This window comes from Oryx dammah, unplaced genomic scaffold (genome assembly GCF_014754425.2).
Source record: "Oryx dammah isolate SB20612 unplaced genomic scaffold, SCBI_Odam_1.1 HiC_scaffold_14, whole genome shotgun sequence".
NCBI classification, from domain to species: domain Eukaryota; kingdom Metazoa; phylum Chordata; class Mammalia; order Artiodactyla; family Bovidae; genus Oryx; species Oryx dammah.
The window spans coordinates 22247119-22265252 of NW_024070198.1; the positions used below are offsets into that span (position 1 = coordinate 22247119).

The following is an 18134-nucleotide window of genomic DNA, read 5'->3' on the forward strand; positions in this document are numbered from 1 at the left end:
AAAGCTGGAAGGGGGAGGAGGCTCGCGGCCCGAGGTGGTGCGCGCCCACTTGACTCTATCTTAGCAGAGATCTATCCTCCCAGCTACCGTTCCCCAAGCAGGCGGAGGAAAAGGGAGCAAGTCCCCCACCCAAACTGATCTTCCTTGGTCCTTCCCCGCTGCTGTTTACTCTCTTCTCAGCAGCATGGGAGTGGGGGTGGGGAAGGTTGGGGGAGTGTGAAAGGAATTCGGAGGAAAACAGGATGCCCGAGTTCTCTATCCCGATTCGCTTGACCCCGGACAAGGTGCTTCCTCTCCAGGGCTTCGGTTTCATCTTTAAAGTGGATTGACGGAACAGACCTGTCTACCTTGCAGAGGTGCCTGAAACCCTGGTAATAGATGGGAAGCAGTTTTCGTTATGAAGAGGCAGGTGAAACGGTTGCACGAAGGGAGAATGCAACCCTGCTAGGGCGAGGGTGGGGGTGGGGGAGCTCCTAGGGACAGCAGTAGCCCTCTGCGTCCTTCACACCCTCCCTGACAATGGATGATGGGGAAAGCACTGCTCCAGATGTTCCCTGGAGCGGACTCTGAACTAGGATCTGGGGACGCGGTGAGAGGACGACCCAGAGTCTGAACCCAGAGGTCTGGGGGGCCGCTGCCCTAGGGCGGGCCTAATCTTAGACCCCACAACTAAATCCCCAGACCAACGCCAGGCCAACCGAGAAGCAATATTCTTGGTGGGCCGACCTGAACATTTTACTCTTCTCAGGATTCCAGACCTCCCGGGTAAAGGAAAGGGACCCAGCTAGAAATATAATCCTTCTCGCCCCCAACATTTCTCCCCAAAAGGTGTAAACCCGTTCCAAATCTGGGAGTGGAAGGGGTTGAATAGCTCTTTACCTCACAATCAAACAGGGATGGGAGGTTTGGGCAAATTTGCTTCATTAAGGAAGATAAATTCTAACTTAGCCCCTCCGATTCATTCACCAATTCTTGGGCATCCACTCCGTGTCAGACAATGAGAGCCTGGACAGTTTCTCCCCATTTTTCAAAGTCTCTAAACGCGACCAGAGGGCAGAGAAAGCAGGCCCAGAACCTTAGAATCTTGGCCCCGCCCCTTATACGTTTGGCTTTGCCTGCTCCTCCCATCACTTCACTTAGACACGGCCACTGGCCCAAAACGAAAAAAGTCAGTCTCTGCTGCACGATCGCATTCTTCAGCCTCCAGTCTCAAGCCCTATAGCGGAGAAGGCGAGGTCTCAGTTTACACCACCGGTCTGTTCCGCCTTCGGTTTCAGGATCCATCCGGAACGCTTACAGATAGGATCCTCAGTGAGCCGGCACTCGATTGAATCGGTCTGTCTCTGTAGCTCAAGAAGGCGGGTTTGCTGCGTCCGCTCCAAGGCCACAGCGAGAAGACCTTACTGCGCACGCGCAGTAGGCAGCCGATGGAGCCACCGATGGACCCGTCCGGAGGGGAGCAAGAGCCCGGAGCCGTCAGGTACCGAGCACCGGAGGTGCCGAGAGAGGGAAAAAGGGCCTGGGGGAGTGGAGCTGAACCAGAGCTGAGCCTGGGGGCCGCTTTTAGGAGCCTAGGCTCAGGAGCATAACGGAGGCGAACTCGCAGGTAACAGTGACTCGGGGACGCCGCCGCCAACGCCGTTTTACCCACAGGCTCCTGGATTTGCCCTGGGAAGATGTGCTGCTCCCACACGTCCTGAGCCGGGTGCCGCTGCGCCAGCTGCTCTGGCTGCAGCGCGTCAGTCGGGCTTTCCGGGCGCTAGTGCAGCTGCACCTCGCCCGGCTGCGCCGCTTCGACGCCGCTCAGGTGAGCCTGGGGCTGGAGCCCCGCCTCCTTCTGGATACTGCCCCCCCCCCTTCTGCCCCGCCTCCAGCCCCCAGTCCCCAGCCCGGAACATCCAGCCCCCAGCCCCTCTGTCTACTCTTCCGGATCGCCCGTGGGCCGCTAGGAATGCCTAGGAAGCGATCCACCCAGCGAGAAGTACTCTCAAAGGGGGAATACCAGAGATCAACTTGAGGGCGCGTAGGGTCTCTCCTGGGAGGGCAGGTGCCAAGCCCCGAGGGCAACCTGCTGCCAGGAAAGAACTCCTCAGGGGCGAGTAGGCAGAGTCCTTCCCCGGGAACAGCTGAGAGTCGAGGTGCCTCCCCGCCCATAGGTGGGTCCGCAGATTCCGCGGGCCGCATTGGCCTGGCTGCTGCGGGACGCCGAGGGGCTGCAGGAGCTGGCGCTGGCGCCGTGTCACGAATGGCTGTCGGATGAGGATCTGGTGCCAGTGTTGGGGCGGAATCCGCAGCTGCGGAGTGTGGCGCTGGCCGGCTGCGGGCAACTGAGCCGCCGCGCACTGGGGGCGCTGGCCGAGGGCTGCCCCCGCCTGCAGCGCCTTTCCCTCGCGCACTGTGACTGGGTAGATGGGCTGGCGCTGCGCGGCCTCGCTGACCGCTGTCCGGCCCTGGAGGAGCTGGACCTCACCGCCTGCCGACAGCTCAAGGATGAGGCCATAGTATACCTGGCGCAGAGGCGCGGCGCAGGCCTTCGCAGCCTCTCCCTAGCAGTCAACGCCAATGTGGGGGATACCGCCGTCCAGGAGTTGGCTCGGAACTGCCCGGAACTCCAGCACCTCGACCTAACAGGGTGCCTCCGCGTCGGAAGCGACGGTATCAGGTGCCTGGGCCTGGGGTCGGTGAGATGGGAGAAGAGCGATCGCTTAAGTTCTCTGGGGGTAGGGGCGGGCTCTAGTTGGCAGAACTGGGGTTTCTGGATCTTTCTACTAGCATGGAACTGCATTCTGAACAGGAAGTGCCTCCAGGAATACCTAGGCCAGAGATCCCATAGTTGAAAAACTTTTCTGAACTCGTATTTACACCTTGGGAGATTTCAGAAACAAAGTCATATTTCTGGCTATTCTTCAACAAGGGGAAAACCTTGCAATCCTGGGGCATGAAGTCTCTGGTTCACTGGAGGCATTGAGCGTATGACCTCAAATTAGGCCCCTTCCCTCCTGTAAGGAGAAAAGTATGCCATGACTGGAGGGAGGCTGGGCTCTGCTGGCTCCCCCACCGCGTGTGTAGCGGCTTCACGCCCTTTGCCTCCCCTTGCTCCTCCCCCAGGACTTTGGCAGAGTACTGCCCAGCGCTGCGCTCGCTGCGGGTGCGGCACTGCCACCACGTGGCCGAGCCCAGCCTAAGCCGCCTGCGGAAGCGCGGTGTGGACATCGACGTTGAGCCGCCGCTGCATCAGGCCCTGGTACTGCTGCAGGACGTGGTGGGCTTTGCACCCTTTGTCAACCTGCAAGTCTGACCCGCCTGCCGATGGGCACAGCTAGACTGTGTGGCGGGGGGCCTCACTGCGAACTGTAAGGAAACTGAACTGTGGGGACCTCCGGTGAGAGGCCAGTGCCCTGCCCGACCCTAGAGCTTCAAATAAAGAGCTTTTTACCCCCTCTTGCCTGGCGCCGCTGCTCTGTTGGAGATAGGGGATGTGAAGTTGGGAGAGACAGACACCGTATTCCAGCATCCCAGCTGTGAAATGACCAGAAAGCACTCACACCTTCCTGGGGCTACCTTTACTGTGCTTGTGGCAGCTCCAAGAAGAGGTTAACACTGTAGAGCAAGGAAGTTGGGAATGAAGGGGGACAGGAGTTAGGGCGGGCCCTGTGTGGTGTGTAGGCTCCTGCATCCCTCTGGGATCTGAGCCTAGATGGCTCAGGCAGAGTCTGGCAAGTGCCTCAGTGGAAGCGGTACTTTCTGGCTGGCTTGAGGTTGATGTATGTGGCCTTCATCTCCTCAGCCTCAGGGTTCCGCACGTCTTTGAATCGCTCCCCTTTGGTGCTCACTATCTGGTTGTCGATGTATCGGATCAGCTTCTTGGGAGCCTGTCAGGCAATCAAGCAGTGAGCAACGGAAGCCTGGAGACAGATGGGCCCGCTCCACGACCCCGACCATCTCACCTCCTTAGGAGCCATAGGACGGTGAATCTTCTGATCCTCCGCACTATCCACCATCATGTACCTGCCAAAAACTGGCTGGGTGAAGCTCTTGCCACCCTGGGAAGACCCTCAAAGGTCCCAGCCCTGCCCAGCCCAGACTCACTTCTGCAGGATGAAGGACTTCAGCTCATCCTTTTGGGGGCCTCTGAGACGCCTGGGCAGGTCCTGCAGACAGAAGCCAGGTGTAGTGCCTAGGGTACCAGCAGGGGAAGCAAATGGGGCTAGGCTAGGGGCAGGGGCTTAACACTAGGCTGGAGCATGGCTGAGATTACATGGGGTGGGGGGGTCTAGCAGAGGATACCTGGTTGGGGCCATCCCAGGCTGGAGGCCCCTGCTTTCCCTCTACCAGCATCTGCACAGCTTCTTCCAAGTCCCCTCGAGCTTTGGCCAGTACCCACTGGGCCTGCTCCACTGAACAGGTGGGAAAAACCTCCAGGAGTACGTCCACCCCTGGCAGCAGCTCTTCCTCAGGGCCGGCTGCCTGTGGCATAAATGTTGACAAGAGGCACTATTTCCTCCTTTCCAGCCCCCCGAGCTCCTTCACTGGTACCCTCCTCTACCAGTACCTCATCTTGGGTGTCCCCAGCAGAAGACAGCGTCTCTTCTTTGAGCTTTTCGGGCTGCTGCAGGGGCTCTGGGGAGATAGATACCCGACCTTGGACCTCGGAGCTCTGTGGCTGCACATTCTCTTAAAGGGGCAGAAAGAGCAACAGGTTTGCCAGGGCTTTGGAGGAGGCCATTTGAGTCACCCGGGGGGGCCCGATTCCCAGGCTTACCTTTGTTCCTGGCACCACTCAACTGCCCTGAGAGCTTCTGGATCATGTCCCCTATTGTACCCCTGAAAAGACCAGGAGGGTGGTTAAAGGACGACTCTACCCACCCTCCACCATCAGCCAGCCCCACCTTGTCTTGGCCCCAGCCATGCCCCACCTGGGGATGTGGGCGAAGCCGGGCACATAGGCCTCCATCATCTCAGTGAAAGCTTCCATGTCGAAATTCTCCTCTGATGGGCCTGAGGGGCCCAGGTCCCCAAGAACCCCAAGCACATAGGAAAAGATGACATCATCCAAGCCGCTGTAGGAAGAGAACAAGACAAGCCCTGTTAGCCTGGGACTCCAGCCCCTGGCTTCCTGGGGACCGTGAGGCAGACCTCAAGCCTTAAGCCCGGAGAGTATCCCACCCTCCCCCTTCCTCAGAGATTTGGTCTCTCCTCTGTTCAACAAGGGTGACAAGAACAGGATGAGAGGCAAGGCCACACCAGCAGATCATACTCAGCCCTTCCGCATCTCAGGAACAGGGCTGAGTGCTCCCCACCCCAGTCTCTCCACTGGCCAGGGTCCAGAGTCCTGCCCAGCTGCTCCAGCACTGGCCCAAGCATGACCCTTCTAGGAGAGCAGCTCCTACCTGAGGTCGGCCTCTGGGAGGTGCGTCTGGACAAAGGCAAGGAGGGCTGCACTGACAATCCGCTCCAGCTCCATGCTCTCTCCTCTGCTGAAGGGATACAAGATGGAGGCTTGTCAGGCCCTCTTCTGCCTGCCCTGCCCACCAGGTCTGGGGGCAGCCAGCTCCTCCCTCCTGCCCTGCTGTAGAAACCATTTGTTGAAGTTGCCGGTAGCTTCCAACTCTCTGGTCCTCCCCCGCTCCCTCAAGCAGAGCCACAGCCCCCCGCCTCCCTATCTCTCCAGCTCCTCCAGCCTGAGACAGGACAGGACACTGTCTCAGGAGAAAGTTTCCAGAGTGGAGGTTTCCCTCCTCCCTCCCCCTGACCTCTCCCCATCTCCCACCCCACTCCCCAGAAGTAGGCCCAGATCTTCTGGGAAGACGCCAAGGTCTTGAGGTCACATGCCTCCTGGCTGAGGAATCCCATCACTGAGAGGGCTACTGGGCCCCCACAAGGGGCCCATTGTCCAGCCCCCCAAGGAACAGGCCTCAGGACTGAGCACAGCCATCCCCCCACCCAGAATGGGCCACCCACCCTTCAGACAAAGGGGCTTTTCTGGCTCTGAGACCCAGATAGAAGGGGAAGTCTTTCATGAATTCTATCTCCCTGCCTGGTCCTTGCCCTTCCAGCAGCTTGAGGCTATCTACAGAGGCTGTCCATTCTCGTTCCCAAGGCCTACGATGTCCTAGAAGATCTGGCCTTTGCCTACCTTCCAACCTCACCACTCCCTCCTCGCTCACTCCACCAGCATCCTTGGGGTCCTTCAAACTCGCCCAGCTTCTTCCTGCCTATTTCTTCCAGATATCCACATGGCTCATCCCCTCACCTCTGCCGGGGCTCTGCTCAAATGCTGCTTCCAGAGAGACTGTCCCTGACTAACCTACCAAAAATAACCATTCCCCATACTCCCCAATCTCTTTCTCTGCTTTATTTCCTACATGGCATATACTAGTTTAATGTTATTTTTATGTTTATTTGCTTTTTGTCTCTCCTCCCCCATAGAACATAAGCTTTAAGAAGAGAGAGTTGGGAGGGACTTTGTCTTATCCTTTGGTATAGCCCTAGCACTTAGAAAAATGCCTGCACTTAGTAGGTGCTTGATAAATACTTATTGACTTGTTTCAATCTTACTTACATGCTTTTGGCTCCATAAAGTCTATATTTGGTAGCCAAGAACATACAGGTGGCAACAAACTGCTCCAGATCCACAGGTCCAAATGTCAGCTTATCCCAGTTAGAAGACTCAGGAGCACCTACCCCCAACTCACCATATCCTTTCTGTCTGTGTATACCCCCTCCAAACAGGCACCCCCTCCTGTTTCACTAGCTGACACAACTTGCTCAGCTGCCAAACCTGAACTTGGGGGTTACCCTGAGTCTCACCCTCTCTCAACCCCACCTGCTGCAATCAACCAGTCACCAGGCCCCGGTCAAGTCTACTGCCTTATTATTCTCCATTCTAGCCACTTCTCCCCAACTTCAGTCCGGCTTCTGCTCCAACATCTCTACCAAATCTTCTCAGGCTAAGGTCAGGAATTACTGTTTTCAGGTTTTGGTCTAATTATTTTTGTTGTTTAGTGGCTAAGTCGTGTTCAACTCTTACGCAACCCCATGGACTGTAGCCCTTCAGGATCCTCTGTCCATGGGATTTCCAAGACAAGAATACTGGAGTGGGTGGCCATCTCCTTCTCCAGGGGATCTTCCAGCTCAGGGATTGAACCCACGTCTCCTGTGTTACAGGCAGATTCTTTACTGCTGAGCTACTGGGAAGCCCTAATTGGTCTAATTAGGCTGAACCATATGAATTTGCCAATATTATCCATTTTTTATCAAGAAAGAGAGAAAGGCCATTTCTTTCACCTCATATTTGCCCTTTCAGCAGCATCAGTATTGGTCTAGGAGGCATCACGTCCTCCCGTTTCTCTTCCACCTCCCTGGCCATTTCTTCCCAGGCCATCCCTGCCCCCCTCTCCTCTTTTTCCCCTCTAACTGTGGCAGCAAAGCTCATGTTCAAAGCTGCTTCTCCTCTCTTCAGTCTGCATACTCTGTCTCTGCAAGATCTCATCTGGGCCCAGATCTTCTTGTTCCAACTCCATGTCACCAATTCCCAAATGTCTAATTCTCTAGTCCAGTCTCCTCCTCTGAGCTACACACTTGTACATCCATCTCTCTGACACCCCCATGGGGATGACTTAACGTGTTCCAAACTGACATTCTCCCAAGTCGTCTACTCCTCCAAGGCTGTCCCTGTCCCCAGTGTACACCTGTCCATGTACCCAGCTGTTCCTGCCACAAGTCTGAGACCAGAGGCTGTGAGGATCCCTGACACCATCCTACCCTCTGCCTTCCCACCTCCAATCAGTCACCAAGCCCTGACCATTATCTCTCAACATGTCTACTTCTCTCCATCTCTCCTCCCACTTAGCTCCATCTCTTGCCTTAACTGCAAGTTTCCCAATTGTTCTCCTCACCACCATCTTTCCACCAACAACTTACTCTCTACAAAGATCATGGCTGTACAATCTTTACAAAAAATCATGTTCTTCCTGCATAACATCTATCCATGATTTCCTGTTTCCCGAGTAGTCCAGATTCTTTTTGTGGCCCTCAATTCAGGGCCTTACTCCTGCCTCTGTCTCTCTAGCCGTTATGTACCACTGCCCGCCCCCCTCCCCACCCAGATCACTCCCCTCCACCTTGGCTTGCTTTCACCTTGCCAGCACTCCAGCTTTTTCATGGCAAGAGTCTCCGCATGAACTGTTTCCTCTGCCTGGGTAACCTGCTGCATCCACCCCTTCACTTGCTAACTCCTCTCACCTTTCAGGTTTCATTTTACAGTTTCCTTCAAAGGATGCTGTCCCTGACCCTCTAGAACTGGTTTGGTCTCCTCTATCTTACACCCTTACTGCAGACTACACTTTCCCTTACTTAACAACACCTTTTATAGCTATAATTAACAAAATTACTGGGGCAATGTTTAATGATTCTTCCACTTGCTTCATGGGCACGGGGACTACACACGTGGTTTATTGATCAATGTACACTCAATAAAGTTACTTCCCACTTCACAAATGAAGAGATTGAAGCTCAGTGGGTTTAAGGACTTGCCCAGAGTCACCTGGCTTGACTGTAGTAGTCAAGAGATAAATCCAGGACTTTCTAGTTGAGTGTATATTTCAGGGGCTACTTTGGGAATGGGGGATATCAAGACCTCCAATTGGGTTGAGACAGGGCTGCCATCTACAATCACAGTTCCCTGGTTCCCTGACTGGTAACACAGAGTTGCTGTGACAGTACAGGGTCACTTGGGACAGCAGAACTAAGAAGCCCTATCCTACCAGGGGAGGCCAGCCTCTTGCTCCAGACCCTAGTATGGGCCCTGGCAAGGAGTGTAACTGCTCAGACCAGGCAGACCAGATCCCATCATGCTGCTCCCCCAAGAAGTCAGCCCCCTGTGGAGACCAACCTCCACCCCAGGTTATACCACTCCTGGCTGCTAGCAGCTGTCTGCCAACCTCTGTGAGGACCAAGGTCCATGGGTGCTGCATGAAAGCTTCTAGGGAAGAAGCTCTCAGGGATGTGGCTGATGCCAAGCTTCTAGCCAAGGTCCAAGAAGTTATTCATGGGAAACACCTCACTGTGCTCAAATAAAAATCTTCCTGCCCTGAGCTTTTGCTCTGGCTTTTTTCCTAATAGAATGTCCCCCTTCCTCCTGTTCTTGGGCTGCCCAAACTTTCCCCAGCCTTCAAAGCTTGCCACTTCTTTCTTTCACCCTTCTCCACCCCTTAGGCTTCATTGGTATTCCTTTCCTACCCAGAACCTTCTCCTAATATTTCTCCTCATAGTCCCTGAGTTGGGGAAGCTGCAGCCCAAACAGCCAGGCTTCTCCAGGGTCAGAACATGATTTCCCCAAGACTTTTCAAATTCTGGATATAGCCCACAGAACCCCATTACATCCTGGGGGCTCCAAATCAGGGTTCACTGGTTAGTTGCACCCATGAAATGTGACTGACATCCTGTTGTGAGTCTTGTTTGAATACCTCTGATGAAGGTAATACTATTTAGCATTTACTGACTGCTTACAGGGTTTCTCAGGTGGCCCTGGTGGCCCTAGTGGCACTAGACAAACAGAGGTGCGTTCGATCCTCTGGTCTGGAAGATCCCCTGGAGGAGGGCATGGCAACCCACTCCAGTATTCTTGCCTGGAGAATCCCCTGGACAGAGAATTCTGGTGGGCTACAGTCCATAGGGTCGTATAGGGTTGCACAGAGTCGGACGCAACTGAAATGACTTAGCATTCATGGATGACTGCTTAAGATCTGCCAGGGATTGTTCTGTGCTCTTTACATGTATTAACTTACCTAATCCTCACAATTACCCTAACATAGATACTAATATATCATATTATCCCATTTACCCAAAAGGAAATGGACACATTGTGAGGTTAAGTAATTTGCCCAGGATCACAAAGGAAGTTAATGGCAGTTTTATACCCAGGCAGTCTGGCTCCAAAACCTTCACTGTTAACCACCATACTACACCACTTTTCATGATGCAAAGGGTCTGTCCCCAACCTATGTTCTGATCCTCCTCTCCTGCTTGGCTAGCCCTCTTGCCTACCTCAGAATCTTCGCTCACACCATTCTCCCCACTCAGAATGTCTTTGCCCCTTTGCCCCTCACTTTGTAGGACTTACTTCCTCTCCGGAGCCAACCCTGACTGCCCCATCCTCACTGGCCAGGTGGCTTGGGAGCATCTCTGGGACCGCACAGCCCTAAACTCTCCAGATGCTCCATAATGCCTCCTCCCCTCCCCAAACAAATTTAAGTGAAACTGGGGAAAGAAGTACTATGTTGTTCCCTTCAGGTGGGGATGTGCCCCAGGTGGAGGGAGACGAGTAGGCCATGTGGGAGGAGTCCTGAGAAGCGGAAAGGAAGAAGCCCCGGGCACTCAAGAGTCTAGAAACGAGGTCTTCACTGCTTATCCCAGATTCTATGAAGCTCGGCTCCTGGGGCCCTGGTACTTAACGCAGGTTCCAGAGGACATCATAGTCCCCTGACCCCCAAAGCAGCTCTTAGAAGCACCAAGACGATCGAGGGGTATACGGGACTCCGGCATCCAAAATCAGGGGGGAGTATAAATGCGGGGTGATGGGAGTACAGGAAGTGGGGCCACAATGATGGCCGACCCCTGAAGCAGCAGCTCCCTAAACGAGCTAGAGGGATACCCTTAAGCATCCAGAATAGTGGGCCCGAGGGCACTTGGATGCGCTTGCGGCCCTGTGGGACACATGATGAGGGAGGCCTGAGCAAGCTTAAAAAGTGCCTTGATACAGGCCACGGCGAGAATCAGAGATGGGGGTCTGGCGGGCCCCGGGGGTACTGTGGGGAGACACACGGGACGGGTACCCTTGGTCAATGCTCTCCGCGACTCTTCCAGCCCTGAGTCGGGGCCTGGAGGGGGAATCACCTGCTCCGTCGGGCGCCGCCGGCGACTTGTCCCGCGCGGTGCAGCTCGCATGCCCCCAGCCCCACCAACGAGATCAAAGGCGGGGCCCAGAGCGGTTCACTTCCAGAAGCGCTGTGGTGGCCATTTTTAAGAAGGGCAATTGCCCATAAGTGGGCGGGGTTTCTGTTTCCAGTCTCATTTGTCTCAGGGTTTTGGACGGGCTCCCGCGGCGGCCATTTTTTTGAGGGTAGGGAGTAGTTAGGCATGATCATGGGTGGAGTCTCACCGATTGACTGTATGCCCTCCTAGCTCCTTGTCTGCCCAGACCAAGGACATTTGGCCCCACCCAGTGTATTCCCATCCATTTTATTTCCTAGCCCCCCAAATCTCCCTCAAATCCTGTATCTTCCCCTCGACTTCTTGTTTTTCCCGTCTTCCCACAATCCCGTGGCTCACTGGTTGATTCTGGTGGCCCCTACTCCTAGACCTGGTCTTCCCCAAATCCCACTGTCTCTCCTACGTGTTCAGTCCAGATTCAAGCCCTGTCACCCATCAACTCTTAGGTACTGACTTACCCGCCATGCGTGTGTGTGCCTGTGTGTCGGTCTCCTTGTGACCCCATGGACTGTAGCCCCCAGGCTCCTGTGTCCATGGAATTTTCCAGGCAAAAATAGTGGAGTGGGTTGTCATTTCCTCCTCCAGGGGATTTTCCCAACCCAAGGATCGAACCTGCGTCTTCTGTATTGGCAGGAAGATTCATTACCACAAAGCCACCAGAAAAGACTAGATCTGCTCGTATGCATTCTCTTAACAGCGATGTCTCTCCAAGATTAGGGTGGCTACAGGGCCTAAGTTTTGGGACCTGGAACCTGGTTTGGATGGGGGAAGGGGCAGCAGGTGCTCTGAGGACCCACCTGAGCTCAGATGCAGGATGCCTGCAGGCCAGTACCTTAATGCCCACGTTGGCAGGGCTCCTCATTTAGGACAGGATGGCTGAACCCCAGTACCCAGTAAAACCTCAGCTTCCTCTTTCTGTTCCTGCTACCTCAGCTTCCCGGTGCTATCCAGAGGGGAAGTCCAGAGCCTTCCCTTCCCAGAAGTCCTTCAGTGGGTCATGATGGAAAGAGTTCCATTCAAGAATGAGCTCTCCTACTCCCAGCCTGTAGGGTGCTAGGGGCCCAGAGATTGTCCCTACACTGAGGGGTTCATGGTCCAAGGTAGAAAGTCCCATTCTCTTCCCCAAGGACAGAAGCAATGCCAGAATATGGAGAAAAAGAGGATCACTCCCTATTCCAGTCCTGTCCCTCACTTCAACCTCCCACCTCCCCACCAGGATTCTCTAGCCTCAAAGAGAGCAAGATGTGGGCTGCTGGGGAAAGGGGGCAGGAAAGGGGAGGAAAGAAGGAGGGAGCACTTTTGGCGTTGCGTCTCCCATAAAAGCTCTGCTGCTGACAGCCTGGTGCTGCTGGGGTTAATGAAGGGTGGGGTGACAGCCACTTTGAACTCTGGCCAATCGGGCCCCTGGGAAGGAGGTGATGGATAGCTGCCAGGCCTCTAAAGACTAAGCCATCGCTCCCCTCCCCCAGCCCCCCATCTGTCCTCCCTCTCCCCTCCATTGCACAATACTGATGCCTCTTCTCTCCCTACCACCCGCATTACAGGAATTTCCAGGTTTCCTCAGTAGAGCTGTCCCTGGTTCCAAGCCCAAGACCCTGGCGACCTGTTTCTTGAATGGCAGTGGATGTAGCTACTTATCATGGGAAAGAACTTCTTGAGGTTTCATGGAAAGACCATTTAGGGGGAGCCCGTCAATTCCCAGCTCAGATTCTGGAGGGTCTCAACTCTGTGCAGTAAGAGTTGGGTTTTGGAATCAGAGGACAGAGGGTGGGCTGGGGAGAGGGCCCACCACAGACACGGGACACATACAAACCATAATCAGGAGCTCCAGGGAACACTAGCCCCATGCGACATTCACACTGCCTGGGCCTTAAGCCCCTGATTTTTCTGTTCCTTTAGGTCTCAGTATCTTTCCACAGAATGGGAGTAAACTCCACTTATGCTTTGGAGGCAGCTTAAAGCCACATGAGGTAGAAGGAGGTAGACTGATACCCCCTCCCTCCCCATTCCGTGAGTGAATTTTGCAGCTGATGCTGGGCCTCCTAAGCCGATGGGGAAAGCTAGAATCTTGTGCTGAAGCCTCCACAGCACATCAGCTCCCCACCATTCAACCTCAGAGTGAGGAACTGGGCTTGAATTAGGCAGAAAGGGCAGATTTCCCAGACATTAAGGGCAGAGAAAGAACCCAGCAGCTGGTTTCAAGGGGTGAGAGGGACTCAGAGACTGAGGTGAGGAAGGGGATGCTTTGAAAGATGGGGGGTGGGTGGAGAAGGGGGGTCCCCATTCTTGCTTGAGGTCAAAAAGGGCTCTCTGGGCAGGGTGCCCAGCCCTCCCACACCTTCCTCCTTTCTCAGAAGAGCCAGGATGGGGCGGGGGCGGGAGTTGGCTGGGGCGGGGCCTATTTAAGGAGCAATCTCTGGGAGCATCACTGTAGATCCAGCCCCAGGAGGGAGAGGAGAGGCTTCAAGGGTAAGTGCAGAACTGTTCTTTCAACTCAAGTTGGGGGTGGCAGTGGAGGGTGGCTCTTGAGCCTGCCGGCTTGCCTTTCCCTCTCCAGAGACAGGCTGCAGCTCTGCCCTGAGTGGAAATAGCACCCCAGTCCTCAGTTTAACTCTCTAGAAAGTCACAGTGTGTTTCAGGGAAGTCTTTCTCTTCCATTCCCTTATCTATACCAGGTACTTCAGATCTTCATTTCAGGTGTATTTGTGTGTGTGTGTAGGGGCGGGGGCAGTGGTTTCAGGGAGCTTGGACTCCTGGGCCTCTATCTTTTGGATCCACATTTTGTGGGTCTTGTTTGGCTCAGGAGGCCTGTCTCTAGAGAAATACCTTCTCAGTGTACATGCTCTAGCTCTTCCCCCAGTCCCTTGTCTATCCAATTCCACACCTAGGCCCATTGGAACACATTTGGGCAGGGATGATGGGACCCATTCTGCATGGAATCTCTACCACAGCCCTGAGCCCCCACCCCTCATATCTAATATCAGTATCCTGTTGGAATTGAGAGAACCTTTGCCTCTTCTAGCAATGGACCTCTATTTTCTGCTCCAAGCTCAGACCCTTCCTGGAATAAAAGGAATCTTGAGATCTCAGGTTTCTCACCTGATCCATCCTGGGGATGAGGAAAGATTCACAGAAGAGAGTGCAGGAGGGCAGCATCAAGGTTAAGAGAACTTTGGCCACCTGGCTCTGAGAACTGAATTCCATAGGCTGTGAGCTCTAGTAAATGCCCTAGGGACTCAGTTCTGGTGCCCGGCTGTGCTACACCACCAATACTGAGGTCACAGGGCATCAGCCAGGTGCTGCCACTGGCTCGATCTTTTAATAACTTCAATTCAAGCCACTCTTCTTGTCAAAGACTTCAATGGCTCCCCAAAACTCCTCACTTTGCCATTAAAGACTTTCGAAGTATGGCCTCCACTTAGCTTTGAAGCCTGACCTTCCACTGCTTCCTGGTTATAACCTGCCCTCCAGTGAAACCCTGCTCCTTCCTGCTCCATCTTCCATGCTTTTACTCATGCTGACCCCTCCTCAGCTCTTCTCGGGACACCTCCTTTCCATCGCTGTTAGATTCCTACACATCCTTCAAAGTCTTTCTCAGATGCCTCTTACAAGAAGCTTCTCCAGTGCCTCAATGATGTGTACAATGTCCTACAAATCTTCCACACTCTGTTTCCAGTGGGGCTTGATTCATGAGCCCCGTGATGACTAGTCTAGTATTCTTCACAGAGTGGCTGTTCAATAAATGTTCCTTGTATTTTGCTGAGCATGTCTTATGTATGAAGAGGCCTATATGTTAAGGCTACAGTCAGATTCCCCAGGTGTATAGGCCTCAGTTTCCTTATCTGTAAATGGGGATAATAATTATATCCACATCAAGGTTTTGTGAAAATTAAATGATAGTTTCTGTACAGGGCTTAGCACAGTGCCTGCACACACTAAGTGCTCAGTTAAGTGTGTAAGATTGTTGTGATAATTACCCTCCTTTCAGTAGAATGTGAGTTACCCAGTTGGGAGGTGGGATAGGGTTTAAAATTGGTCAGTCATGGTTTATTGGCAAAGGGCTCTAAACCAAATGCCAGGGTTGGGTAAGGCTGGGGCGAAGCCAGGAGGAAAAGGCCATCAGGATGAGAGTTTGGTGGCTCAAGCCCCACTGGGATAGGGACAGTAGGTGGATTCCCACCTACCGTGTGACCTCGGGTGAGTCACTCCTCTCTGGCCTTGGTTTCCCAAAGGAAGGTAACTTGAGGAGGTTGAGCCAGGTAAACAGTAAAGTCTCTGGCAGCCCTGATGTTTTATGAGTTTTAAGCTTCTAAGGGTTAAGTTCAAAGAAAAGATCAAAGAAAGAAACATCTAGGACTCCCTGCAGGGCTTCCTTACAGCCACAGACAGGGCTGGAGCACTGGGGTTTGGAAGCAATGGCAGACTGGACTGAGCTGAGTGGCAGCCCTTCCTTCAAAAAGTCTATAATTGGGGACCTCCTCCCTCACTGGGGCTGGGGGATAGGGGTAAATTATGTGCAGCTTCTGGACATTTCCAGGGCATAAGTGAAGGCCTTGGGGGAAGAATGTGTGTGAGCAATGTGGATTCTTAGAGATGAGGAGAGTTGAGAGACTTTAAGAGTGGACCTGAGAGGGTAGAAGAGGAAGGGGATTCAGAAAAAATTCTTATATGGTGGGAGATTCATGATTTACTTAACCTGCTGTGTTTCAAAAAAGAAAAGAAAAGAAAAAGGATTTGAGGAGGCTTACCAGCATGTAGAAAATTCTCTAAGATTAAAATATAAAATCTGTGACAAATTACATTTTAAATGTGTATCGTTTTTGATCCAGAGACTCAATATCCTTATTATCACTAGTTTTAGTTAGAAATTGTTTCAGATTTACAGAAAAGTTGCAAGAATAGTACAAAGAACTCTGACTTAGCCTTATACCAGATTCATCAACCGTTAACCCTTTTTTTTGTTTGTTTTTCCATATTGCTTTCTTTAATCTATAGTCCTCATTCAAATCTTGCTACTTGTCCCAACATTGTCCTTCGTAACAATGTTCATTCTGGTCTAGCATCCAAAAGAGGATCATGCATTGCATTTAATTTTCATGTCTTTTTCATCTCCTTTGACTTGAAACCTCTGTCCGTTATGACACTGACATTTTTGAAAAATTTTCTCTCAGTTTAGGTTTTTGTTTCCTCATGATTATGCCTTACCCCTGAATTTTTGATGTTGTATTTTTTCAGTTTAACGTATCCAAAGCACATGATGTCAATTTGTCTCCATTAAAGAAAAAATTTAAAGACACTCATTAAAGATGGTAAGAAAAAAAGATGGTAAGGAAAGAAGAATGGTAAGGAAGATTTTGTTTAAGAGGGACTACTGCAATGGGGTTATTAACATGTTACCCACCACTTTTCCCTATTATACTAGTAGGTTACTATTTTCTTCAGGTTACTATTTTAAAATTTGTAATTAATAAATATCTTATTGGAACATACGTAAAACTATATAAATATCAGGTTTTTCATCAGACTTTCACCCATTATTTTTAGTGTCCAGGAACGAGTCTCACTTGAATCATTCATTACTGTGATGATTGGGGATGGTAATTTTCTAATTTCATTTTTCCTTCTTCTATAAGGAGAGCTTTCCAGTCACATGTATTTATTTAGTTAATATTAGCGTGGACTTAGGGATCCTTATTTTATTCAGAAGGTTATAATCTGTTACTGTGATTATTTGTTTTGATGCTTACAGTGTCCTTGATTTGGTCAGTGGAAGTCCCTTCAAGTTGGCTCCTTTGTTCTTTTGATATTTTTGAGGAGTCCTTTAATTTCTGGCACAAGTTGTTCCAGGCTCATCTTGTACCTTTCCTGCCACAGCCTTGAAATCAGCCATTTTCCCAAGGGGAGTGGTTCCTTCTTTGGAGGATGGAATTTAGAATCACAGATCTGGGCACTGGCTGTGCTTGTTGCTACTAGGGTGTCATTGTTCAATGATTCAATCTCTAATTCTAAGGTTTCAGATTCCACAATTTAACACTTGTATCTGTGAACAAAGATGCATATTCAAGGACATTTATTTTCTCATCACTCTCTCAGCTTATTTCTCAAATGTCTCCTAACTGTTCTCCCTATTTCTACAATGGCCCCTCTATAGTCTCTTTTCCACACATCATCCAGAATAATTTTTTTAAAAAAACTCATCACATTTCCCTGTGCTCATAATCTCCTCTAAGGAAAAAAATCCAAAATTTTCTACATGGCTTCAAGATGCCACAGGATCCAGCTTCATCTGTAACTTCATTAACTATTCAGTTCAGTTCAGTCACTCAGTCATGTCTGACTCTTTGTGACCCCATGAACCACAGCATGCCAGGCCTCCCTGTCCCTCACCAACTCCCAGAGTCCACCCAAACCCATGTCCACTGAGTCGGTGATGCCATCCATTAACTGTTACATTCCCACTAACTCACCGGACAAGGACACCCCAGCTAAGGGTGTTTGTACTTGCTTTTCTCCCCCAGCTATTCAAATGGCTTGTAAAGGTCTTTATTAGGTCTTCACTGAAGAGTCACCTCTTCTGAGAAGCCTTCCCTAAGTATCCTGCTGAAAACAGCACCCCATCACTTATTGCTGTATGACACTGCATTGTATATTCCCCTTTGCTTATTGTCAGTCTTCATTTCCCTACATTACATCTCTAAAGTAAGCTCCATCAAGAGCAGAGAGTTGTTTATTTTTCTCCTAGAGCCCCAGTGCCTAGAATACTGCCCAGCATATGTGGGCTTTCAAATGCCTGTTAAGTCAATGAAGACGACTTTCATTCCTTGGGACTTTTGCATTCACCATACTTTCTGCCTGGCTTCCCCTCACCCTTCTCTTTGCACAGCTAGCTTTTTCACATTCTTTAGGTCTCAGCTTAAATGTTTTCCATAAGGACAGAAACTGCCATGGCTATCTCATTCACGACTATATCCTCAGGGCCTGCAATAGTTCCTGGCAAATAAAAGGCATTCAAGAAATTTGTTGAATGGACTTTTAATAGCTAAAAACTGAAAAGAATCCAAATGCTATAGACTGTTAAAGAATGAGGTAACACCATGTGCATTGGCATAAAACCATGTCCAAGATATACTTAATGTAAAATG

The 18134-nt window shown here is 51.6% G+C and overlaps 2 protein-coding genes and 1 long non-coding RNA gene across 9 annotated transcripts; 1 reads left to right on the plus strand and 2 right to left on the minus strand.

Annotated features, from left to right (window-relative positions):
• Positions 1–135: 135 nt before the first annotated feature.
• LOC120873572 lies at positions 136–1048 on the minus strand. Its single transcript, XR_005723495.1, has 2 exons — positions 880–1048; positions 136–368 (listed from the first exon to the last, which is right to left on the minus strand). It is a non-coding gene; the product is annotated as an uncharacterized LOC120873572 (long non-coding RNA).
• Positions 1049–1163: 115 nt separating this feature from the next.
• FBXL15 (F-box and leucine rich repeat protein 15) lies at positions 1164–3445 on the plus strand. The gene is made up of 4 exons (XM_040254290.1): positions 1164–1480; positions 1654–1807; positions 2157–2662; positions 3109–3445. The coding sequence occupies exons 1-4, from the start codon at positions 1428–1430 to the stop codon at positions 3296–3298; spliced, it is 903 nt and encodes a 300-aa protein (XP_040110224.1). The 5' UTR covers positions 1164–1427; the 3' UTR covers positions 3299–3445.
• Positions 3446–3544: 99 nt separating this feature from the next.
• Positions 3545–11041, minus strand: CUEDC2 (CUE domain containing 2). Of its 7 annotated transcripts, none has more exons than XM_040254291.1 (9): positions 10897–11041; positions 5391–5477; positions 4917–5060; positions 4763–4824; positions 4553–4674; positions 4288–4467; positions 4090–4151; positions 3948–4008; positions 3545–3872 (listed from the first exon to the last, which is right to left on the minus strand). In XM_040254291.1, the coding sequence occupies exons 2-9, from the start codon at positions 5462–5464 to the stop codon at positions 3726–3728; spliced, it is 852 nt and encodes a 283-aa protein (XP_040110225.1). In that variant the 5' UTR covers positions 5465–5477; positions 10897–11041; the 3' UTR covers positions 3545–3725. The 7 variants fall into 7 exon arrangements, with proteins under 7 accessions (XP_040110225.1, XP_040110226.1, XP_040110230.1 ...); XM_040254292.1 differs by having other exon boundaries at positions 3547–3872; positions 5391–5474; positions 10897–11027; XM_040254296.1 differs by having other exon boundaries at positions 3548–3872; positions 4553–4620; positions 5391–5474; positions 10897–11006.
• Positions 11042–18134: the final 7093 nt, after the last annotated feature.